This window comes from Dromaius novaehollandiae, chromosome 14 (genome assembly GCF_036370855.1).
Source record: "Dromaius novaehollandiae isolate bDroNov1 chromosome 14, bDroNov1.hap1, whole genome shotgun sequence".
Classification (NCBI taxonomy): Eukaryota; Metazoa; Chordata; class Aves; order Casuariiformes; family Dromaiidae; genus Dromaius; species Dromaius novaehollandiae.
In genome coordinates, this window is record NC_088111.1 from 13895616 (window position 1) to 13921942 (window position 26327).

At 39.1% G+C, this 26327-nt stretch overlaps 1 protein-coding gene across 3 annotated transcripts in view; it reads left to right on the top strand.

Annotated features, from left to right (window-relative positions):
* GRIN2A (glutamate ionotropic receptor NMDA type subunit 2A) overlaps positions 1 to 25914 on the top strand; it is a 196754-nt gene extending 170840 nt beyond the window's left edge. For 2 of the 3 annotated variants that reach the window (XM_026096399.2, XM_026096400.2), the window contains 3 exons: positions 1244 to 1431; positions 11562 to 11800; positions 13351 to 25914. In XM_026096399.2, coding sequence (XP_025952184.2) covers positions 1244 to 1431; positions 11562 to 11800; positions 13351 to 15141 — 2218 coding nt within the window. In that variant the 3' untranslated portion in view covers positions 15142 to 25914. The remainder of the gene's footprint in view (positions 1 to 1243; positions 1432 to 11561; positions 11801 to 13350) is intronic. The other variant, XM_026096401.2, reaches the window with a different exon arrangement.
* Positions 25915 to 26327: the final 413 nt, after the last annotated feature.

Consider the following 26327-nt stretch of genomic DNA (forward strand, 5'->3'; position numbering starts at 1 on the left):
ATGGGATGGGCCAAGACGTTGAAAAGGGAGACTGTGTTTTTGAGGGTAGAGAGTAACTGCGATGTAGGGCATCGTTTAGGTGGTCTCTGAATGGGCTGGATGGCAGATTTTTCCTATTGCCACTGTATTCTGTTCGTTCTGTTGTGCAAGTGGTAGAAATCTATATTGCAGTATTAAAGGTTTTGGCTGCAGCTGAAGGCACCTATACAAAATATACTTAATTTTTATCTTTTTCCCTTTAAAGATTGCATATGAATTTCTTTAGGTATAACAATGTTATTTCTTGGACGCAGGTCTGCTGGTGCCAAGGGATTTGTTCTTCCAAATGGCCTCTTCATGTGTGTGCACATGCACTGGCTTTGGCTGTAAAACATCCACGCATCTACCTCTTCTAACTTCAGCTTTACAGTGGTCCTTAAAAATTTTCCCTGTTGGATGTTGCCCTTTTTTACTTTCCTTAGCACTTTTTTGTTTTCCTCTGTTTCATTGTGTTCAGCATACGCCTTAAAGAATGGGATTCTCCCATTCTTACAGTTTAGGTAGATAGGGTGAAAGGTTTGAAATTTTGCACAGCAAGTTCCTTTATTTCTTCTGTGCTCCAGGTACACAAATAACCTGTTTGGAGCAATGAATTGTAAAGAAATATTTTCTGTATTTTTTTAAACAGAACTTTAGATGTAGTATCTGTATCAGATATACGTTATTACCTTCCTCTGTCTTAGCAAAGACTTTACTTCCACCTTCATTTCTTAATTTTGAAAAAAAAAAAGATAAAGGTGTGTACAGAAAACAAATCATGTTTTCAGTCTCATTCAGTATTTTAAATAAGCTAAGTGGTTCGTTTTATTTCAATTCTAAATTCTCTATTGTCATTTCTGTAGTCTTTTGATATCATTTTGACTCTCAAGATACTTACTACCCATTTTGAGAGCAAAGATGCATAGATAACAGGGCAAGACATTCTGTAGCTTGGTTTCAGTATTTTTGTTAACAACATCTCTTAAAATAGAAGTGCAAAACTGATGTGCCCTACTTTCCCCTCACTAAAAATAGATGCCTTTTGTTAATTTTAGATACAGTTGTGTTGCATATGTAATTAATGATATCAAAGAATTCATATGCTATTTAACGGGGTCCTAACATCAAGGGCAAAAGAAGTCTGACAACTGCTGTAAGGGCAAAAGAAGTCTGACAACTGCCGTCCCTAATGATTTGGTTTGTAAAATGTTTTCTTTTATTTCAGGAAGCTGGATGCTTTCATCTATGATGCGGCGGTGCTGAATTACAAAGCTGGAAGAGATGAAGGCTGCAAACTTGTCACAATAGGAAGCGGATACATCTTTGCCACTACAGGCTATGGAATAGCACTTCAGAAGGGATCACCTTGGAAGAGACAGATTGATCTAGCCCTCCTTCAATTCGTTGGAGATGGTAGGGGACAGTTTTTTCCTTTTTTTATTTTTACTCTGTATGTGTACACATAATTTAGTTTTAGTAGCTCTGAGCCTTTTACTGCTGGTCTCTTAGAGAGTCTTTAAAAACAAACAAACAAAACAAATGAGTAAAACAATTTCTAGATGCTAAGACAGGAATTCTCTTCTACTCTATTCTAACCTCACTCTCCGGGAATGTTTGCATCTATTTTTGACAATGGTTAATGCTTTCATATATATATGCGAATATATATATATATATAAAACAAAATATAACAAAATAGTGTTGGCCTCAATGTTAGCATTTTAGATTTTTTATTGCCTTTGAGCATTGCTATGGAGTTTTTACTTGGTAGACATGTAGTCTTTCAGCGTGACCAAATATCTGATATATGGCTGTCTTCTAGGTAGAGGACTCGAAGAGATGTAATCATCATGACTGATGGATTTTATCTGGTGTACAGGGAGAGATACCAGTGTTGTCATTATTGGTCTGTTGGGTTTAGAGAGGCTTATTTATAAAAGAAACAGTGTTTACTTCTGCTAAGTAATGTATATGTGACCCATAAAACTAAGTTTCAAGCAATTACATAATCTCGTTTTAAACAGTTGGATTAAATTGGCTACAATATTTGCTTTATTTTTCTATTTTTGAATAATGAGCAATAGTATTAAGAAGTGTTTGATGTTGAAATCCTGACCCATTTATAGATGGGAACTGGAACCAGAGAAGTTGAATTATTCCTTCCAAACTATATGAGAAAACACTGGTAGAGCCCGAAAGAAGATCTGAGGTGTCTTTACAATTGTCTTTACAGTTGCCAGGGCATCGTTGAAGTTTTCATTCTTTTCAACTTGCATTTTCTTCATGCTTACTGTTTTGTCGCTTTTGGTACTTTCTCATCCAAGAAAAGAAATGAAATTACAGGTAAAGAAAATAAACAAAATAGGAGACAAAGTATTTGAGGCAGTTCAAGGAAAAAATTCCTCAAAATACCAAGAGTACTGACTGCATCTGTATGTATAACTGTGTCCCCAGATTTCAGGGAGAAAACAAAAAGGCTTGGAGGGAAGAAGGGGCTATCTTATTATGTACCTACATTTTGACCTGTGGATTTATATAGGATGTGCATATTTATGTTTCTAACCTATTTTCAATAGCTGAAAATAAATAATTGTCTACAAAACTCAGCATGAAAACTTGCACGTGAATAATTTACAGAACAACAATGGATAAATGGCATCCAGGTTGTTGAAGGCTTGTCCTGAAATACTTGCTGGCTCACATGTTCATCATTGCTCAGATATTACTTCAGAAGACAAGAATAAGTTTTGAATGCATGAACCATGGGAATTATGAATATGTCTGTGGCATTTTTGCAGTGCCATTTAGAACGTGTTCTGAACAAGCCATGAACGCCAAAACGTACATTTCCTCTTATAAAGAATCGCTATACTTCTTCAAAAAATGGTGTGGGCACAATGTAAGAGGACAGCGGTTGGACATATACAAGGGGTAAGAAGGATTGTGGGTACATTTCCTTCTATCCCAGAAGCGTGTGCCACCTTGTCTTTCTTAGCTGTACCACAGATCTAAATGATACTTTTCTGGATAAGCAAAATTTACAATAAATACTAAGAATAATCTTAAGGTTGAAATTTCTTCTGCGAGTGAACTGAAACTAAACACCAGGAAATGAAATGTAAAGAATGATTTCCTGAGACTAGCATGATCTGACCTTTGTAATATAGATCTAATTTCAGTAGTTCTAGGAGTAATCTTTTTAGCTATGACCTTGTATAACTGTTGTGATGACTCAGAAAGGATGAACTCAGAGTTCAGGCCAGCATCACTTTGCTGTATCACTAAACATCTCTCTGAAGTTATCAAGTGAGACTAAAAGTAAATATGGTTGCAGGGAAAGGAGAGTCTTAAGATGCAAGTCCTGGGAAAGCTACACTGGACTCTGAATGAGGTTGTTTAAGTAAATAGGCATACACAAGTGAATGTATAAATACTTCTCTCACATGTGCAGCCTCTGCAGAATTAATTATTCTTTAAAACTAAGCCTGTAAAACAGCAAAACCTAGCAGTACTGAATTATTATTCAGTACATGTAATAGGAAATTCATCTCATTATGGAATAGTTTCAATGAATGATTATAAATCTAATGAGTGTCATAAATGTAAGAAAAAATTCCTAGTGATTTGTTTGAACACAGTTTCTTGATATGAATGTTATGCTAATGAGAGAAGGAGAGAACCTTTTGGATGATACTTGCTAGATATTTGGATAGGACCAAGTAATTTATTTAAAAGTATATCTTTGGCCTACAAAAATCATGATTTCATCTCTTTTACATCTACACTGTGCTGAGATATATTCTTGAAATGTCTTTTAAAGCTTTAAATTTCCTCTGCATTTATCTGTCTCTTTCTGCATTTTCATGCATTGCATAGGGCTGATTTTTCCTTGTTTCTTCCATGTCGTTCTCATATCCGAGCCAGTTCAGTAACACATTTGAGTGAAATGTTTGCCTAGTTCATATGAACCTTTTTCCTCTTTCTTACTGATGTAAAACATCAAACTCAAGTATTACTGACGTGTTCATGCCAGAGCATCTTTTCATACTTCCCAGAACATTGCTTTTCTCTGCACTAATGTGAATGGTTGTGAACTGTCATTTATGTCTTGTTGACATTGGAAAAAAATTAAAGTAGAGACAGAGAGATGTGGTTTTGTGTTGGGGACAGCTTTAGGCTTAGACTGGGTGAATTACATGTAGATACATGTAGGTACATGGGTAGCATTCTGATCCCAGGGATAGTTCCTCTGGGCGGACAGATTATACTGCCAATTAACGATCATTTTGGGAATCCAACTCTAAAGTCTCAGTGGAAGGAGGCAGGCTACAGGATGACACATTTGCTCCTCTGACAAGGAGAAAAAGGGAGACAGAGGGAAGGAAGACGGAGAAGAGTTGTTTATGAATTTAAAGAATAGCTACTTAGTTGTCTCACAAATAGAATTATCCCCAAAATGTTTCATCACTTGGGCTGTGCAGGTTCATATATGTAGCCCAGTTTCTAGAAAGTTGAGATGAATATGCATTTGTTAGTAATCATGTTAGTTGCTTTGGACCACTGAATCTTTTTTAATACACTGAGGTAGGAGTTGTTCTTTTCTGTATAAAGGATGCATGAGTGAAGTATATTTCTGAGTGAATTTCTGTTTTTGTACATGTCACTGTCTGCATATCACATCTCATTATCTGTACAGACTTCCAGCTGACAATTAGCATCTGCAGTTTTATTTAAACTAGTTGTTCATCAGGGTAATTCTCTAATGTGCAGTGGTGGTTGTGCTTATGTGGGGCTTGCTGTAGTCACAAGAGGATTTTTTTTTTTAACTGAGAAATAAAAATATTTCTATGGAGAAGCAGAAGAATATTTCTTAATCCTCTATCGAGAAGTAGAGGCACCGAGTTGTTCATAAGCAGCTAAAATGATGTGGCTGCTAAGAAACAGCACCATCACTTTGTTTGGATCTTCCGCCCACAACAACAGGGATCTGTCAGCACAGAAATGCTGTGCGCTCAAGACTTATATGATACGTGCTTTGATTTCTTTTATAAACCTATGTAAAGAGCAGTTGGGTTGGCTGACATACCCAGAATCTGGCATGTTCCCCTAGCAGCTGGGGAGCTGGGTTTTTTGCCTTAGCTTGCAGTCTGATCAGGTTGGTAGAGGCTCGGGCCCCGCAGACCGCGTGCCTTCGCCGGTCTGTACCGCTGGCCTGCGGCACTTGGGTGGGTGCCTGTCCCCCGCCGCTGCAGCCTCGCGGGCTCCCCACCAGCTGGGTGAAGGCCCCGATGTTCCTCATGCTCCTCTGGCTTAGGGTGTGTGTTGCCATTTAGAACAGAGTGGTATTTCAAATGTATTTCTCTTTGACTGGTGAGCTAACGAGGCTGCTGAACTGCGAAGGGCAGCGTGGCTTTGCGTGGCTTCAGAGCGTGCATGGGACAGAGCTGGCAAAGACAGACAGCCCTTAGCTCTGTGCGGTGCAGCAGAAAGAGAGGGACAAAAGACGCATGACAGCACAAAAGGATGGAAATGAGGAATGGGAAAAGGCTGGGTAGAGAAGGCAAGTATGGAGAGGAGTGGGAGAGTATCGGCCAGCTGGTCAGGTAGAGCATCTGCTGCGTGTCAGGTGTCTGAAAGCCATGGTGCTACCTGGGGTCAAGGGCTGGGTACAAATGAAGGGCTGGGAGGGGATCTCCAGGAAGAGAGGGGCAGCTGGTATAGCTGTATTAAGCACTTAACCCTTAAAGCTGCAATCTTTAGAGCAATTAGAGACACGAAATACCTTTCAATTCTGGTTAATCTTTATGTACTTCTAGGATGGTTTAAATTCACTGACTAAGAATTATTTTACTGGATGGATAATTGTTTTCCACTCCTTAGGGGTAATAGGTAGCTGTAGAAATAAGATTTGCCCCCTGAAATCTGGCAGAGGAAAGCTCTTTGCATTTTTTTCATGTTTTAGCATAAGCCTTCCAAATCGCTGTCTAGATTATAGGAAAGTGTAGCAGCGTGACTCACACTAGCTGTTAAAGACCGAGAAGGAAATACGTATGTGATTATAAGGACATATTTTCGGTGTGTGCTGCTTAGGCAGAATACACCCACAATCCCAGTGATTTTCTGTTTATATATTTAGTGTCCTCCTTAAGCACTGGGTGGAACAAATGTGACTGGAGAGTGTGAGTGCATAAGTGGGGGGTGTTTGTGTAGCTGAACAAGAGTGGGAGGGATTGTAATATTGGAAGTCGTGCTTAACAGTTCTGCTTTAATTCATCCTTCAGTAACGGGGTCATGCAGACCATAGTCATTAGCTCGCGATAAGATTATTGCTATTAGTCATCTGTGTTCCTTTTATGATATTTACAAGGGAATTAACTCAGAAAATTCACACTGTAAGAGATACTGTTTGGGGGGTTCCAGGGAAAAAATGAATTCTAAAGGTCACTGTGCTTTTATATAATATATTACATGCAGCAAGCATATTGTATGGTTCGTATAACTAGGTCACATTGGAATTGATGAGCTTATTGAACCAAACATGCTTCAACCCGTTTGGCTTCTGACTCGTCTACTCAGGGCAAAGTCTCTTATGTTAGGATTCCCAGATGGCGGGGTACTACCTTCCTCCTCTGTCACTTAGGGGAAGTTGTCACCAAAGCAAGTGTGAAACAGTCTGTCCCTGAATTTGAAAGCTGTGCGGTTTGTATTGTGTAAATAAGCGGATGAGCCTGCTGGCATAGCCACAGTCTTTTGAAACTGATGCCCTCGTTACAAGTTTGATGGAGAAGTATATATTTAACCCCTTTACTCAAGATTCATAATTGATATATGTTGGTTTTCATGTATGCTGTCTGCTCAAGCTGAGCCTCAGGTTAGTGTTGCCCCCCGTGGCAGCATCGCTGACAGCCTGGTCCTCTCCATGCCAGCTGCTCCGCTGCACGCCTGACCGCGGCCTCCTCCCGCGGGCCGAGGGCACGTGCTGGAGCCAAAGGTCTGCCCTTCTTCAGCCGTAAAACAAAGCCTGAACACAGCCAAATCCCATCTTTCTTTGCACCTTCAGGATACTGTTAATACGCTGAGGTAAACGTAGATGAGATGGAAGTTCGGCAGTTAGTCCTTTTCTTGCTTGCTCTACGCAGACTGCACGATGGTTGCAGCACACAAAGTAGCACAGTATGGAGGAGAACTAATATTTCCAGGCAACTCTCTTTCATGCATGGCAATGTTTTTTGGTGTCAGAGAGGAGTGTGGCTTTCCGCTGCAGTTACGGCTACCTGGGAGGCGTGTGGCATTGGCATGGCCTGGCCTTGGCGCGGGGACCACCCGTTTCCACAGCTCCAGTGGCTGCAAGTGCCCTTGTGTGATGGACCTCACCGTGTAAATACAATCTTTCATCCATGCCCACGAGAACAGTAGTCCGTTTCAGAAATGTGACTGTCAGAGAACCCTCCATTAGATTATTCCTTTCTCAGTTTGCTTTGGGTTTGCTTTTTCGGTTCTGTGCTGTTGGCACCTCGATGCCATTTCTGTTTTGGGATAGCAGTGAAGGTAGAGGCTGGCGCTTTGCAGAATCAGGGAGCTGTCATTTGCAAACAGCACATCAAATGTTAAAAATCTTTTTTTGGATTCAGAAGGGACATAATACATATTTCTTAATATGTGAGAATAATTAAATAGATTAAAACTAAGATAAGAGCTTTTCTGAAAATTCCCCCCAGAGTACTTAAGGAAGTAGTTGAGGCAGTCTGTGAACCATTAGTAATTATCTCCAAGAACCCAGGGAGAATGGGAAGAATCCTGGATGGCTAAAGTAGAGCAGAAAAACATTTGTCATTTTTAAAAGAAGAAAAATAAGAATGCAGTGAGTTATAGACTTTTACTTCAGTGCTTATAAAATATTAAAGAAAATTATTCAGCAATTTATTTCTGGTTTCAGATTTACCCATTACAAATCTTGTAAAAGGGTTAAGGGCTATGATAAGGAAAAACACGCAGTTCTACCCTTTGATCTATATCTTTCCTACGTCTGGATAATGATGTTTTTGTTGTGAATTTATCACTCATTTCCAGAGGATAAAGTGTCAAATATGTTAGTGGTATTGCACTAAAATGCTTGAGAAATAAAGGTGTTTCTGGGGTATTCAAAGGCAGAACGCTCAAACTTCATGGTTCTGTGCAAACAGCGGTGAAAGCAGTGAACACCATGTACATAGGAACAAACCCAAGAGAAATTCAGAGAGATCTAAGTACCGTTTGCCCTGTAACCTAAAAGCACTGTAAATAGTCTTGCACTACCACCGAGAGAGCTAGAATTTTGCTGTTTATTAGAATGAAGGCCATATTGTGTTTTCAGTGAATAGTGCAGAGGCTCAGCTCACTGCTGAAATACGATTCTTTAAAATAGTCACTTACACTGCTTCTGATATGAATGGGGCAGGTTTTATGATACAGTGGTGTAGAAATGAACACTTATCTTACTGTAGGCACCATACAGTTATTCATGAATTTTGCAGATTAAACATACTGTGAACATACTAAACAGAAAATATAAACTTCTTCCTTTTGTCAAATATGTTCAGAACCGTTCATTTTCTAGTCTCGTGCCAGTGTCATGGTATACTTTATTACTGAAATCCGGAACTATTCATTTCATCTTTAGTGTCATCCACACACAGATGCATGTAGAAATTGATTGTGGTATGACATTCCTGCTAGTAAGTGTCTGAAATGAACATAAAAAGCCTTAAAATAAGTCTGATTAATATTTATAAGTATCTTGAGAACCCCTATGAGATGCAGACTTGAACTGCATGAACACATAGTCACTGAGGCCTGGCATTTATATATATTGAGGTTGTTGCCTTACATTTCCAAGGTCTGTCTTACAGAATATTTGAAACTTTTACTTGCGAATTAGAATTATGCACACATGGAGACTACTGAACTCTGCAGTGCCCCATAGTCCACACTGCTGGTCTAGTACATTGCTGTAGGTGTCATCACCCTATACATTCACATCAAAAGTTAGAGCATCCAAAATTTGAAAGACATGCTATTCCTCTGAAAAGACTTGATTCTTTTAAATATTTTTACTGAATGAAAATTTAACTATTCCCAGAGTTCAATGCTTTGAATTCCAACTCCAGGCCAGTTTTGGAAGTACTTGATTTTTATAAGGAATCAGTCCACACCCCCATTCAGAAATTCTTTGTGTCTGAGCTTTTTGTAAATCAAAATCGTATCCTAATGTGCTTTATAAACCACATATGTTTTAATTTTAAATGCACATTATAACAATGGGTTAAACTTGAAATATTATGCATTCTTTAAATATCTTGAGTAAGAAAATAATCGACAGGAAGGGCAATAAAAAGATCTGACATTTTTGCCAGTTTTATAGGATCAGCTGTTTTGAAGTGTTATTAAAGTTAAATGAGTAACTGTTTTATAAATATATACGTGTGTGTGTGTGTGTGTGTATATATATGTACACACACACACACACACACATATAATACTGTAAATGAGTAACTGATTTATATATATAAACCAGAGTTACCAGTCTAATCTGTTCATTGCTAGATAATGTTATTTCATAAATACGATACCTTAATGATTCGCAGTGCTGTACAATCAGTCTATCAAATTGTGTTGGGTTACTGTGGGATGTTGTTATCAGCGATTTCTCTCATTGTCAGCTCTACAGGAAGGGATATTACAATAGCAGTATTTGTGAGGCTCTGGAAACGCGTTATTCTTCACAGCTTGCTGGGGCACTGTCATTTATCTCGACTCGAACACGCATAGTTTGTTTCTGTAGTGATGTTTTTGGAAAGGTTAGTGGATTATCAATAGTTACTTTAGATGTACATGCCAAAGGGAAAGAAATGCATAGGAAACAGTAATAAGAAAGGCTGTTAAATTCCTCCACAAATTTTGTTATGAATTGTAAAAGGGTACAGCGGTCAAATCAAATTGATGTTTGACAATCTCGGGAGATGTGAATTTTCCTGTGGGAAGGAACGAGGGCTGATTGCCAGAACTTCGGATACTGATGCACATACCAGAAATATTGCTTTGTCTTTGGACTTTAATTTTTTTACTTTTCTATAGTCTGTGTGAATTTTATTTATAGACCTTAGGAAAGACATGAGAGAGAGATGGGGGGAACAGCGCATTGAGGTTTAACGTGTTGTTTGCATACATACCAAACAGAAGAAATCCAAATATTCTAAGATATGGAAATGCAATTATGAACCTGAAATATCTCTCAGTAGTGACAATGTGCAATAACCATATTGTTGCAATTACTGTGCTGTTGTGCATGTGTCCTGGATTACATGACTTTTAAAGATTCATTAGGCTTGACCTTCTTCTTGGGGGATGCTCTAAGGGGTTTTGAAGACTGAGCAATGTAATTTTGGTGAAGATGCACTGTATTTTTCAGACATAGAAGTTCAGTTCATGTTTGAAGCACAAAACTAAACTCAGAATTAACTAAGAACTGAATAATCTCTCTTGCAAATTTGTGAAATGCCCTTTGCTGAAGTGCCTTGGTGTTTGTCCTTTCTACTTCGTTTCCTCCGCGTTCTCTGAGAACCAATTTCACCATCCCAGTCCTGTGCTCCACTTCCAGCTCACGCATCCAGGTTATCTGTGGACTGCAGCTTTCCTATTGCCCCGGCACTTTATCCTGTAAACTGTTATTGCACAGCAGCTTAGTGATTTTTCTAATCTAGCTTTCAAGTAGCTGAAAAGTCAATATATCTTCTATTCACATTCTGGTGATCTTTGCTCTAATGGTGTATGGACCATAATTACTGAAAATGTGTTCCTTATTACAGAGCTCACTGATAGGGATTAGGGATCTGTAGCACGGGAATTCTTTCCCCAAACCAAAGCCATATAGCCTCATATATTTCACCATGCTTTCCTAGGGAACATCTGGAAAGACCGGAGGTCTGAGCCAATGACTTCGTAAGGGGCCTAAGGTCCAGGCATAGATGTCAGATTTAAAGCCCATGCTATTTGAGGGATCTGTAAATATTGGCTGTGTGGCTGGCTCTGTGTGTGTATCTGTGTGTGTATGCGCCTTTGGTGCACGCGCTTGGGCTCGCTGCTTGCCAGATGTGCAGACGGGAGCAGCAGTGGTGTCTATTGGACTGGGATGGGAGGAACCTCCTGGGTCCAAGCATGCATTAAATTTGGTTCTGGTGGATCGAGAAGGAGGAATCCCCTGGGATGGAAGCATGCCAGGCACCACTCTGTAGCAAGTGGTACTAATGATAACACAAGAAAGTTACTCCTAAATCATAAGTCCTAAAATCTGAGGACATCCCAAACTAGGGTCCTGTGAGTCGAACTCTGCTATATTTGCAACTCCTTAGTAGGTAAGACTAAAATGCTTTGCAAATGACGTATTAAATGGTGCTGTATTTTTAAACCAGCAATGACTTTCTGATACCATGGACTTTTATAGTTTACCTTATCCTGTGAGCACAGATTTCCAGATTCTAACTCTTCTCATCACTTGCTGTTGCCAGGGGAAATGGAAGAGTTGGAAACACTGTGGCTAACCGGTATTTGCCACAATGAGAAGAATGAAGTCATGAGCAGCCAGCTGGACATAGACAACATGGCAGGAGTGTTTTACATGCTTGCAGCAGCCATGGCCCTCAGTTTAATAACCTTCGTCTGGGAGCACTTATTTTACTGGAAACTTAGATTCTGCTTCACTGGAGTCTGCTCAGATAGGCCGGGATTGCTGTTCTCGATCAGCAGGGTTAGTATTACTTTCATTCATGCCCTTGAGGCAACAGAAAATATAACCACTGCCTCCCTAAAACCTTCTGTCTTTCCTCTTATCCGCATGATAGACATTTAAAATGCACATTTTTAACTGTGACAAAGTGATCGAGGGGTTTAGGATGTGCATGCCCTCCATGGGAAGTCCTTTCTCCACTGGGTCATTTTAGGGTATGAATTAGCATATGACAGGATAATCAGTAATCAAATACTGAAATCTAATATGTTTAGGGGAGATTTTTGATGAAGGAATGTTAAAGTTGCTCAGATGTGGGAAATGGATTAAATATATGTAATGTAGCTCTCAGTTTTGTTTATTTCTTAAACAAGTAGATTTTAAGTGATAGAAGTGTATTGGAATATTTTTGACATAAGTTTTTCCTGATGGCAAACTTCAGTAAACTATATGAAAAAACACCAACCACAGGTGTCATTTATATATTTGGTTAGAGACTAAGACCTTTTTTAATGATAACTTTACCAAATCCAAAGTGCCTTTACATACTCAAGTAACTGATACTTGTAGTAGAATTAGGGAAGTAGGTGCTTACTCATATATTTTTGACAAATGAGATTTTTTTCTTTTTTTAATGCATAGCACTTTCATTAGCTAATTAACTTTGTGGGATTTCTTATATAGCTGAGGAGAACTGAAAATGATACTAAAATGCCTAATTGCTTAAAAATGTACTGAAATTACCCTCTTGAGTAAATTGGACTATATTGGAACTGCATTAAAATTACCCTGCCCTATACTGTTGGGGAATCTCTACAAAAACATATGTACTCCAACCTCCGTATTTTCCATTTGAACTTTATGCTTTTGGCTTTTCACATGTGAAATTCTCCTAACCACTGAGGGAAAGAAGTATGTATTTCAAAGGCAAGCTTCTGAGAAATACAAAATCACAGGGTCTGAAATGTCAATTGAACTCACAGGGTTGACTAAAGAGGTTGGAGTTACAAGACGGACTTCAGCCTTTTGCTCAAAATGAACTCAATTTCAGGTTTTATAAAAGAGATGGGATTTTTTTTTATATCTATTAGGACAGGAAAGCTGAAATGCCATGATGGGAAGCTTTTTTTATTTCAGTGGAAGTGAAGAGTACCATAACTTCCAAGCAAATATCCTGACTTCAGGCTTGTTTAGAAACATAATTTAAGCCCTGGTCTAGACTAATAGCATTTCCATTACTGAAGGTTAGTTACTTTTTGTGATGGGACAAGGAGACCTTTTGAGGTCCCTTCTAATCTTGTTTTCTGGAATAAGCATGGCAGTCCAACACAGACCACTCTTTTGTGAAATACTGGGAATTCTTTTTCTTTACAGTGCCAGGAGATATGGTAGACCTTTTCCTTATACCTATATGGAAAAATATTTTAAAAGGACAGATATGTACTTTTAATCATTCCACTCATTAGATAAGCAATGTTTAATTTTTCTTTGTTGCTAATAATAAAATAGGTTGAAAGTAGTTAAAGTTTACAGCTAGTGATTTAATTTGTTTTATATTACTCCTATTATAGGGTATTTATAGCTGCATTCATGGAGTACACATTGAAGAAAAAAAGAAGTCTCCTGACTTTACTTTGACCAATTCCCAAACCAACATGCTAAAACTACTACGAACAGCAAAAAATATGACCAATATTAATCCTTCAAGAATCAACTCCCCCAAAAGAACAGCTGATTTTATTCAGAGGGGTTCCTTGATTATGGACATGGTCATGGATAAAGGAAACTTGATATTTGCAGATAACAGATCCTTTCAAACAAAGGACAACTTCTTTGGTGACAACATGAGTGAACTGCAAACGCTTCCGGGCAATCGACACAAGGACAATCTTAACAACTATGTTTTCCAAGGTCAGCATCCTCTCACACTGAATGAGTCAAATCCAAACACAGTAGAAGTTGCAGTAACAGCAGAAGCAAAAGGGAACTCCAGACCCAGGCAGCTTTGGAGGAAATCTGTTGAATCTTTACGTCAAGAATCTGTACGTCAGAGCCAAGGTTCCCAGAGAGAAAATGGGTCAGAGGAAAACAGGCAGCTTTCGATGAAAAGCCAAAGATACCTTCCTGAAGAGATTGTCCATTCAGATGTGTCAGAGACATCAAGCCGAGCCACTTGCCATATGGAACCCGAAAACAACAACAAGCACCACAAAACCAAGGACAACTTTAAAAAAAGGACAGTGGCATCAAAATACCCAAAAGACTGTAGTGAAGTGGAACTGACATATCTGAAAACCAAGCAAAGCTCTCCACGAGATAAAATCTACACAATTGATGCTGACAAGGAGCCAGGATTCTGCTTGGATGCCCCCCCATACATCGAAAACATCGTCCTTCCCGAAGCTATCGAGTTTCCTGATGTTTACCAAGATCACAATGACAACTACAGGAAAGCAGAACATGTTAACAGGACTCCCTTGCATAACAAAGACAGTCTTCCAAATAATGACCAATATAAACTTTATTCAAAGCACTACACCTTAAAAGATAAAAATGCTTCCCTAGTCGATATGAATGATAGATACCGGCAGAATTCCACCCATTGTAGGAGCTGCCTTTCCAACTTGCCCACTTACGCGGGACACTATACAAGCAGATCTCCCTATAAATGTGATGCATGCTTGCGGACGGGGAACCTCTATGATATTGATGAAGATCAAATGCTGCAGGACACAACGAACTTATCACTCCCTGAAGAAATATATGAACATGGTTGGGCGCAGAATAATGCTCTGCAATATCATAAAAAAAATCAGCTGAGGATTAGCAGGCAACATTCTTTCGACAATATCCTCGATAAGTCCAGGGAAATTGATATGGGAAGACCCGCTCGTAGTATAAGTTTGAAAGAAAAAGAGAAGTTTCTAGAAAGTAGCCCATATGCAAACATGTTTAGCGTTCCCTCAAGCAAACTGTTGAGCAACAAGGCCCCATTTTTAACTCGTGCTCTAGAGGACAGTAAGCGGAGCAAGTCCCTGTATCCTGATCACACCGCAGATAATCCCTTCCTGCGCTCGTATCGTGATGACCAGCACTTATCTCTTAGGCGAAGTCCAGTTGATCTTTATAAACACTCATTACCATCAAGAGGAAGAAACGATAATTATTTAAGGTCCTCTATAAAATCTACAGCATCATACTGTTCCAGAGATGGTCGGATACATAATGACATGTACATTTCAGAGCATGTTTTGCCTTATGTTGCAAATAAGAATAGCGTGTACTCAACTCCAAGGGTTTTAAATTCCTGTAGCAATAGACGTGTGTATAAGAAAATGCCTAGCCTTGAATCAGATGTTTAAATTTTCCATGAATACTTTATCTATAGGGAAAAATAGTTGCCACCATCTTAGAGGGAGAATTTATCCTTTAACAGTATCCTGCTATGGTAAATGATATGTAAACCTCTCCCTTTCCCAGTGTACTTTTGTACATGAATAGGTAAACTAGTATGCTCTTAACCATCCTTCTAAAATATGTCTTGTTAAAAAGGAAAAAAAATAGCCATTTATGTATGCTTTATATATAAATGGCGAGCTATACTGAAATAGCCCAAATATATGTTGGCAACTATGTTGTTTTGTATCTAATTATTTTACTATTTTGGTTATTCGAATTTATGTTGCTAAGTATCATTCAATGTATTTTTGTCCTTAGAAGTGTCTAGTGGTTTTCTAATACTGGATAAGCAATATGGTATGCATGTAGTATGACACAGACAAAAAGAATTAGGAATGCATTTGCACAGATACAAAAGTAAGACTCTAAAAGAGAACAGAGATCTAGATTTTCAAAAATATATTTTAACTTCATAACCATTTGCAAACAGTCAGAACAACTACAAAACCCCCAAGCCCCAGGGCCCTAATAAATAAAAAACAGTGTGTTAGCACTAAACCAGAATGTTTATTCTAGACTGACAGAAAATAAATGGGAAGACTATAGGCCCCAAAATGTGAGCTTTTGTGTACCAAAAGGAAGCCCCCTGGGTTTTGGTTAATGGTGATGTACAAATGCTTTCGTTATCTTTCACATGCACTTACCATTACAAACTAAGTTCACTGAAAAGTCTGCAGTCATCTTGTCAAAAATTTCACAGCTACCTAATCCAGAGTATATATTTTTAGCTATCAATATATGGCACTTAAATCTATGGAGCTGTGGATTCATTAGTAACCTTGAGGCCTAATATATATGTAAGCTTGCATTTGCCCCTTACTGGTGATTACTCAGGGCTGTATAGTATTTCTTTTACTCCTTTGCTTCCAAAACCAAATCCCAACGTCCTGTAGTCCTTTGTTCATAGTGCATTAGTGGTGACATCTGATTAATTGTATGTTTAATAATATTGAAGTTGTTAATACAGTATCAAACAGCAACAGCCATATGTTCAATGTAATCAGTAAGGAATGCAATACCATTTATTTGCATACACAGTGAAGGATTAACACCTTTTGAGGGACTTCTTCCTTCTCAAATATCATGCATATTTGCTTTTTTAAACTCTCTAATTAAATCTGTCATATGAATTGAATATATGCACACACGGTGAGGTATAGAGAAACTAAGGAACAGTATCTTTATCATCATTCATAAAGCACTAGTGCACAAAGATGTTACATACAGGGATGCATTCTTATACAAGCTTTATTTTTAATAAAGACCAATCAGATGATTTCACAAATAAAATCTATGCTACAACCTCCCCCCTTAGTCCCCTCCCCACTCCCCCCCAAACACCCAATCCCCTCAAGATTTTAACTGTAAGCTAGGGCAGAGGGGAAAAGAGAAAGTCTTTCATAAATAGAGTCTACAATTGTAATTTAATTTAAACTAAAGTAGTAAATATAACTACTAATGTATTTAAATATTGAAAGCATTCAACAGGTCATGGTCTCCCATTCTCCCGCTATTCTGAGAATTGCTCTAGTATTTTTTGTGAAGGGGAAGTTTAGATTTTTCAAGCCTAATTTCCTTATTTCACTGAAGAGTTGAGGGTTTTAACAGGAAAACCATTACCGCTGTGGTTTGAAAAATGTGAATATTACCCTAACTTTTTTAAAAGTAAAACTCTCTTCAATAAGATCTTATTTATGTCAGCTGTAATCATAGCATCTGCATGACAGAGGTACAATCTGCAAATTTTTTATAGTTTGGGATAACACACTTCAGAGGAGAGTTGTGAATGGAAGATAATATAGGTGATGGATAGGGATAGACAAAATATAGCTTCTCAAATTTTTGTTTACAATTCTTTGATTAACAGATTTGAGCTGACTTTAAGTACTGAACTGTCCATAATGAGCTCTTGCTATTTACAGATGTATTTGTGCATTCACCGTACCGGTGAAGGATGATGTTTTCTAAGAAATGAAATGTAAAGGAATTTGAGCCTTCCAGTCCCTTTTCAGCTTCCAAAAATCTCATTATACTTTATTATAATGAGGTATGTTCAGAAAGCTTATCTGTGGGCGTCCGCAGGCTGTCCAGAGCAAGTATCTTTTGATTATTCTTTATTCAGTCGTTGGCCTCTCTTTGTGGCCCTGATTCACACAGTATGCTTTCTGCACCCTCGCCGGAGCTCATCCTTATGGACAGCAGGTACTGCCTGCCCTTGCAGAGATCCCCATCTCTCAGCAATAGTTGCATGAGCTAAGCAGGACTAGGATGTTTGTGCTCGTCTGCTTTTAGCCTTTGCCAGCTTTTCTGATCTGTTAGACTGCCTCAGTTGCTTGCTGACTTTGTTTTCTCTTCAAGAAGGCAGCAAGTTCAGTTCCTTCTTTTCATAGGTGCTGTTCATGATGGGCCTTCTGGTTAGCAGTATAGCAGTGAAAGCACACTTAGAGGACTTGCGGCATGTCAGACGTGTGCAGATCACTGAGCCTTAATTTCTCGGCACAGTTCAGACATTTGCCTGCCTGCTCCAGGGCTGGGGAGTTGAGGGTGTCTGGTGAACGGGCTGTTCTACTCTTTGAGCGTCCTCGGTGGTGTCCCTGCACCATCTGGACTGCTGCTCCTGTGACTGCTCAGGAGGGTCTGTAAAATTCTGCCTAAATTCGTTTCTCTCCTGAAGCCTCCCAGGACCTTCACTCCCAGCCCCAAGAGTCAGGGCGATAAATGGCTGGATGAAGGCTACTTTTCATGAGCAAAACCCTTTCCCAAAGATAGGTGTATATTACTTGTCTTATGTTTACAGGAAGGCAAATGCACTAAAGGCATAAATACTGTTGTAATGAGCTCAGTAAATATATTTGAGGCAAATTTCATTTCCAATGAAAACCACAAAATATTAAGTAAAGTCTAAGTATTTTGAACAAGCTGGTGTGTTTCAGCAGATGTGGTATCTGCTGATATCATGCCATGAGCTGCCATGCAAGTCGCTGAAAATTTTACTAAGTAAATCATAAAACTCAACTGTGGCTCTTGTCTTTCACGTGGTTTTAAAGCTCTCAAAATATTGTCTGGTCACTCCAAGTCTTTTGTATCATCAATGCTATCAGCAGCTTGGCACGCATACTTCACAAGTACTGTATACAAAATGTGGGAAACAAAAATTCCCATTTACAACATTTTTAAGTAAACTGCTGAGAGCTAAATATTCTAAAACCAGGTGGATTTATCCTTCTGTAAACTAGACAAGCAAATTAGCTTATAAAGAAATATATTGCAGTGTTTGCTCTTTAAGATTTGAGCAGATTTCTGGTGACTATAGAGATTCATCATTAGATGCAAATGTGCAATACAAAAAAAAAAAAAAAAAAAAAAAGCCCAAACCAAAACAAATTAAAGAGACAGAGGGAAGACTCAGTAATATTGCACAGCGATTGTTCGCATGGGAATGAAAAATGCTGCCTTAAAGGAAAAAAGCACAGAGACTGAAGGTAGAAGCAATAAGAATCTGCATGCATTTGTGGTTTTGATCTTGGCATACGATATGACTGAATAGAGGGGGAAGAAAAGGCTAAAATGCAGGGTGGTAGATGATGTGGTTGCTGATACATGTAAAGAAGAAGAAGCTGAGAAGTTGAAGAAAAATCTTCAACAGTAGAGCCGCAAGCCACAGCTTGTGATGCTCAGCCGTAGAGGGAGTGGCGTTCTGAGTATTGCCTGAGCACTGTTGATGTATTTGCACTGCTTTTCAATGAAACCGAGATCAAGACTTTCTGTATTTCCCTCTCTCTCACTCTAGCTGCTGCTATTCTTGAAGAGGAGAAAAGAATCTTCCTGCCTAAGTGGCCATCCTTTCTGTACCTTTCTGGATGGTGCTGGGGACTTGTTACATTTTCCTGATTACAGCTCTAGCAGTTTGTTGGTCATTCCTATCACCAGGATTTCCCGTGACTCCAGCTGGAACTGGATCAGGCTGTAAATGATATGGGCCAGTGTTGCTAGCATGTCCCGCAGTGTTGCACTGCTCCCGGATGACACCTTTTGTGGAGGCAGGATATTGAATGGCTGAGGAATGGAATAGGTACGCGGAGGTAAAAACAGCTACGTAGACATACCTGCCTCTTGCTTTTTTCCTCTTTTAAAGACATTGCAGAATTTCTTCATGTTTTTTGTCTTTCCCTTTTGCCACAGCAAATTTTTCTTTTTCCTTTCAAATGGATTTTGTGTTCTGCTTGTGTTTCTTAGAGCAGTGTAGCCACCCATTAACTTAAACGCATGGAAATAAGATAGTTTAATATATAAGATAAAATTAAGGAAAATAAGATTTTTTTGTATTTCTGGAAAATTTCATTTAATGTTTTGACAGCTTTTGCTCAGAATTCATCATTCTCCTATTTAAGAAGCTATGTAAGGAAAAAGAGTGCTTTGGACATACTGAAACCAAACCACCGCCAGCTCACCATGTTTCGGTATCATCTCATAAGTACATGTCTCTTTCTCTGTGATCTTTCAGGAAGACCTTTGAGGTGAAATAAGGCTCAGAAGAAAGCTAAAGGAAATCAGGAGTGCTTTTTTTCCTGGTGAAGTGAATCTTTTTAAATAGTTTTAAAGGTAGTAAAAGCTAGAGCTGTGTAGCTTTGGGTTTTGATGCTGGAAGACGAGGCTCTTTCTGTTGCCAATGGAGAGACAGACAGACAGACAGAGACATGGACACCCCTCCTGATGGCAGTTCAGAGCTCCGAAGGCTGGGAAGTAGTTAAATTTCTAATGTGTCCTGAAAACACTTACCTCTCTCTGTTGATGTTTTAGAACGTGCAGGCTCCTCCTAACTTGGACACCCCAGGTTAGCTTAGTGAAGGAACAGCCTGCTTGCCCCCCGCCCCAGGCTGTGCCAGCTGAGCCCGCAGGTGGGTGCCGGCGTGACCGGGCGGTGCCCGGCGGCCCTGCGCGGAGGGCAGGAGCTGCGGCGGTGGCACCTGCCCGCTGGGGCTGCGGCAGCCCCACCCGCCTGGGCCGTCTCCGTGTTTCCCGTTGTTTCCCGTTGTTTTCCTCGTACCGTGTGGCTGTTCAGCGTGAAATGCCGGTGTCAGTCTGTTGCGTGCAGAGCAAGTTCGTGTGATCGTACAATGACAGGGCAGCACACGCCTCTTGCAGTGCGGTGACGGGGAAGATTTTGGTGTTATTCCTGCTCTCGCTGGGTTCATCAGCGTAGAGCAGGGACTGTGATGTGAAGCCAAGGGGCTAAAGGTCAGCTAAGATTTAGGAAGCACTGAAGAGGGGAATCTTTTTGTTGTTTTACATTTACAGTACTTGATAGGTAAAACTTGCAGAAAACAGAACTTTTTATGGAAAAGTCCTCTATTAGTTAATATAAAACAGCAACCTGTGGCTTGAGTAGACTGTGTTAAGTGTTGATCATCATGTGCTCTTCGGGATGAGGAGTGTCATGCATTCCCTGCTAAACCTTCCCTTTTCCAGCTGTAGTCTTGTCTTAGTTCAAAAGTCTTTTTAAAGTCGATGTCTTTCCTGTATAGGGCAATCTGGTTTGCAATGTAAAAACAATTTCCTGGTGATATACTTAATTTGGTGTTGGCTTACTGATATTAATTTTCTAATTTAAACTTCCTTTCTATTGAGAGCCGAGCCTCAAAGCGTAACAGTGCTGAAGGAACTTCTGAAAGCGCATAAAAGCCCTCTAAAGTACCAATTTTGTAATGTGAGCCATGGTCAAGTTAGCCTATACTGTCTTCTTTAAATATATTAGCAAAATATTAGTATTTCTTGTCACTAGGAGGGAGCACAAGGTCATCGCAGCTGTGTGTTCATGAACGGAGAGAAACGCACGTCTGGCTGACGGCGTGGTGGGCCGCGGGCAAGGCTCAGCCCACAGCCGGCGACGCTGCGGCCAGGGCCGGCGGGAGCAGCCTCAAGGCCGTTGTGTGTCTTGCATCGCTTCAGTCGTGCAGGCCTTGCAGTCTGGTGTGGGCGTTTTGTACGTCGTGTAAAGTTCCTGTTGGTGCGTGGCTTCCATCGTGGAGGTCATCCCGTGTCCACCCGTCCTCCTCCATCGCAGTGCAGCGGCGGCGAGGCCTGTGGGCTGAGGCCGCGGCGGTGCCTCGTCGCTGGCGGTGGTGGTCCCCCGGCGAACGGGAGCAGAGATGCTGCTCGGCCGCGGGGGGTACTGCACTGCTGGTAAATAAAATCCTCAGATATTTCACCTCAGACCAGCTCTTCCCGTTTTCGCCCTGCCCCTGCTTCTCTGGGCCGGCGTGCAGAGCACGGTCTCTACGAGTGCGCGCTCCTGCCGTGCCCGGCCGCTTCCACGGCCCCGCTTACAGCCAGCGTCGCCCCGAATGCCGGGCAGGGGCGCCTGGTTGGTCCTGAGGTTCAGGAGCTTCTTTTGTTACGTGCTCTAGGATGTATCTGCAGTGGTTTAGGGTGTTTTTAAAACGAATGCCAGTCTAGGCAGCTATAAGCATCCACTGCCGATCTTGTGCTGATCTTGTCATATCTATAATTTAAGAGCCAGAAATAATATAAGTAATATTGAGTTAGTTCACTGTTTACCAGATTTTTGTTGTTTTGCATCTGAACGACACTTCTTACTCCTTTTGCTTAGTTCTTTACCTGTACTGAAAACAAGGCTAAATTAATAGAGAATATAACCATGCTGTAATGTTGTCATGCAATACCTTTATTAGTAGATAACCACACTAAATATAGTATTACATACTTAAAAAGAGAGATGGTTTTGACTCTCCAACTCTTAAAAAAGTAGTGGTGATAAGCAGTTATACTTCTAGATGTTTTGTCCTTTCCCTTTTGCATTAGTATTTGTTTTCACTAATATATTTCAAAAATTATATTTCTATGTGCACGTTATAAAACTGTGAAAATAAATACCAATAAATATTGTGATACTAATACAGTGCACAGTAAAGTTCCAAGCGAGATTATACTTTCCTTGGGAATTGCTGAAGGTTTCCTCACTTCTCATAAATGGTACTAAGCTTTAATGTGGGCAAATGATATTATTTACAGTGACATGAAATTTTAATGGGCAATGTCTTGCTTTGCACTTCTGGGACTATGAGAAGAAATGATATGTTTTTCTCAGCAAATGCATTATGAAAATACTTTTTTAATTTAAGTATTGTACATTGCAGTACATAAGAAAAGCCTTTTTAAAGAGATTTGTGTTACGTCATCACTTACAGGATTCTTTAGTCTGATAATTTTTACTGAACCCGTTTTAAAAATGGTGTTTAATGGCAAAAACAGTTTGGAAATATACTTTGGTTTCTGTTTCTATGAAAAATTGCAAAACTTGTACATGGAATTGTATTTATGCTGGTGACAGCCCTCATTAGGGTCCCGTGCCTTCCTGTGTTACCTGGGAAGGAGACTTTCCTTGCTCACTCTTGGGACAAGATTAGAGGAGTTTTGAGAAAATTTCTGGAGGATGTATTGTGCAGCATTTGAAATGTAAATGACCTTCAAAAGTAAAAACAAAAAAAAAGAAACAAAATTGGAGGTTCCCAGGTATACATATTGGCGGATGGTCTGTGACAGTCACTGAGGCATGTGGTTTCCAGAGTGAATGGTAATTATTAACTGAGGTGATTTGAATTCTACCTGAGTTTGTAAATCGCTGAAAAAACGGGATTTTTTTTTTAAGCCAAAGTCTTTATATTGTCATACAAGGTTTCACAGGAAAATGGGCCAAAGAATATGATTAAATATGCAAAAGATTAATCCTATGGAAAAGGATATCCTGTCATCTTGATATGCACAAGCATATTAATGGTAATAGGAGCAATGTGTGTAATTTTCCTGTCTATTGCTATGTAGGTTGCACTATTTTGAATGATACAAGCCTGATATTTTAATTACCAAATACCATAAGAAGCTGTTTATTAACAGTTTAAACTTGTTAACCTAAATATATATACAGTATACACACGCATGCGTGCATACTTTCCAACCTAGTCACGTGTGAGTAATCTCCCAAGGCCACAGGACGCGTTTCAGCGGCGCTTTGTTTTAAGTGGTTCTGTCCTCTCCATTCCAGATTTCCTAAGTCCCTAATACTCCAGCAGTGTTTATTTTAGTGCTTGAGGATCAGGAGTCTGCTGAGCTAGGACATGTCAAAACACGTAAGAGGAGAATTCCTGTCTGAAAGAGCTGGAAATGATATGTAGTGTAAGTAATAAAGCCATAGGAAAGGGATGTCTTCTCATACTGTTTAAAACATTCATAGCCAGGGAGAGTCTATTGGCCTAAATATTCCGACTTTAAAAGTCTGTGTCAGCTTACATGACCCCAGACCTGATCATTAAACACTGATACTTAAGGTAGCGAAGGGAGGACATTTAAAAACCAAAAATTCTCCAGAAAAATTCTGTAAGTTCCAATTTTGTCTATGGTTCATTGCTTGCAGGTCTTGGAGAAGAACTTGCTTCCAAGCTTTTTGCTTCTTGCTTCCAAGAAAATTCTTGCTTCCAGGTTAGCTTGGTTTTACGTGGCGCAGCCTTAGGCGAGAGGCCTGTTGACTTCCTCGGGGAGCGAGGGCGGGACGGGAGAGCAGGTCCTTAGAGCAGTTTATGCTCAGAACTAAAAATCCCCAAACCAAGCTGTGCATTGCGAAGGTACAGGAGTTGCATCGTGCAAAATCGTGTGCAGCTAGAAAGGAAACTTGTGCAATTTTTAATAAGAATTGTTTACAATTTACATGTTATATCAGCTTTTACTCTCTTTTGTGGACACCCTTAGGTGAAATCAGCTGTAAGATTTTGAAATAGTCGTTTTCATTTCAGAACATGGTTTTGCACTCATGGGAAGAACAGCTTGATCTCTCGGTCTTCACACCTCATGCCCACGGGCACATGCACATGGTATCTTGTGTCTTCCCTGTTTGAATCAGATGGTACAAGAAGAATTCACTTGTGTGTTAGGCAGACTCCTGCCTGATTTGTAGCTAAGTATCCTCTTTTTATGCAAATTTGTGTGCATACATTTCAAGTTCTTCCAGAAGCACTTGACCTGTGAGTTAATAATGTTAATTTTAATTCATCAAATTCAAATTTACACTAAACCTGAAGGGCATTTCATTCTTCCTTTCATCCTGTTTAAAGATTTTTGCTGACTTAGATGCACTAGTATTTCTCTATGCTAAAAAAAAAAATCTCAAATTGCAGTTTTAAAAAATATTTTTACCTGTTTACTTGAATAATGTAAATTTAATGTGTTGTCCTGATTACTCTTTAAATACATACATACATATATATATTTAAAAACTTTATATATATGTTGGGTTTTTATATATATATATATAAAGTTTTCTATGGGAATGAGGGGGAAGAGAGGAATTCAGTATTGTGACAAAAATTCTATGAAACACTTATTAACATTTTCAAGTAACATATTGCCATTTTGAGTCTGCTTTCAAGTTATTTATGGTTGTATCCTGAAAAATGAGACATAACCGAGAATTAGTATTGAGTCTTCTGTTGTCATTCTAAGACTTCAGTTTATTTTCATTTATATCTTGAGAAAATAAGAATTCACAATATTAGCTGAGCATTTTGCTCAAAAAGAAATTCAGCTGTTAGTACACTTGGAATGGTATTCTTATTCCGATGGGGAAAAACCACCAGGTGTACTAATTTGTACTCATCACACGAAACACTAAGCTACGTTGCAGTAGAAAATATTTGCACAGTAAAAACAGTTTTACCAGAAATTTTGAAACCATTTAATTCCACACACAGTAAATTACAAAGCCGATCACTTCTGTTATTTACTAGTGCAAGTTACTGTAACGTTCTCAAGAGAGTAATATTTTGAACCAAAGAGTAAGTCATAAATTTCCAACTGCTAGCAAGGAGTAGTAGAGGTTTGAAGACCCCTTAACACCTGGGGAAATAAATCAGGATATTAGAGTAGAAATAAAAGTATATTGATGAAGCAGAATAAAGCATAAATAATTCATTTATAAGAGATACCAAAATTTCATAATAAAATTAATGGTCTAGTGGATTTTTCAAAAGAAGGGTTTGGGGAAAAAGAGAATAATCAAAAACTAGTTTTAACATTCCAGTTATTGCCTCTTTTATCAGATAGGTTTAGCAAACAAATGAATTTTAACACGCAAGCGTGTGCACACATACACTTATGCATTTTAACTGCCGTGCTGCAAAGATGCATATACACCTGGCTGCCCCAACATACATCTGTCCAGGCCTCTAAAATCCTGGTGATAGTTGGATCTACCCCATAGCACATGTTGCAACTTAGAGGAGTTGGGAGTCATATACCTTTTATTTCCTGTGTTCTGCATACCATCTCACAGCAGTTCACCCCTATATTTTAACCCAGTGCATGACTGAGTGCTAATACTGTATAAATATTTTGAGACATATCTGAATAAAATGTTTGCTTCTAACTTTTTATGATAGAGAAAATATAATTATTATGGTTGTCTTACAAATTGTATTGTGTTCATTTTTGTTAAATATGTAGAAAAACATTAAGGGAATGGGAGACTTGAATGTCTGTGAGTAACGAAGTGTATATAACTATTTGGAGAAAACACACGTGCCAAGTATAATGATGTAAAAATGTAAATATATGAAAAATTCATTTTTCTAATAAAGATAATTTCTGCCAATTGATATGAAAATGAATGATGGTATCATTCGTGTCTGTGTTCCTTGGTAAATGGTACAAGATGAAGTGTCATCTATGAATAAAGCTTACCTTTGTTTTTTAGTTAGTAGCTGATTTGATCTGAAAGGTGTTAACAGCCTCATGTTTTGAGCCATCCTTTGCTGTTAGAAATTATCAAAAGGTGAAGAAGCCTGAAGCTAATGCTGACAGTATATACTTGATGTTCCCATTTTAATTTAATGCATGAAAAGGACAGAGACAATTAACTTATGAAAAATTCATTCAGTGTGAGAAGTCTAGCTTGAATGATGTTCCTCAGTAGAGGGAGCATCAGGAACGACGTTAAGGATGGCCCGTTGCATGTGGCCCCGTTTTCACATATTCTGAAGTGTGTCAGTCCTACAAAACAGGGTGGGTCTGTCCGCACAGA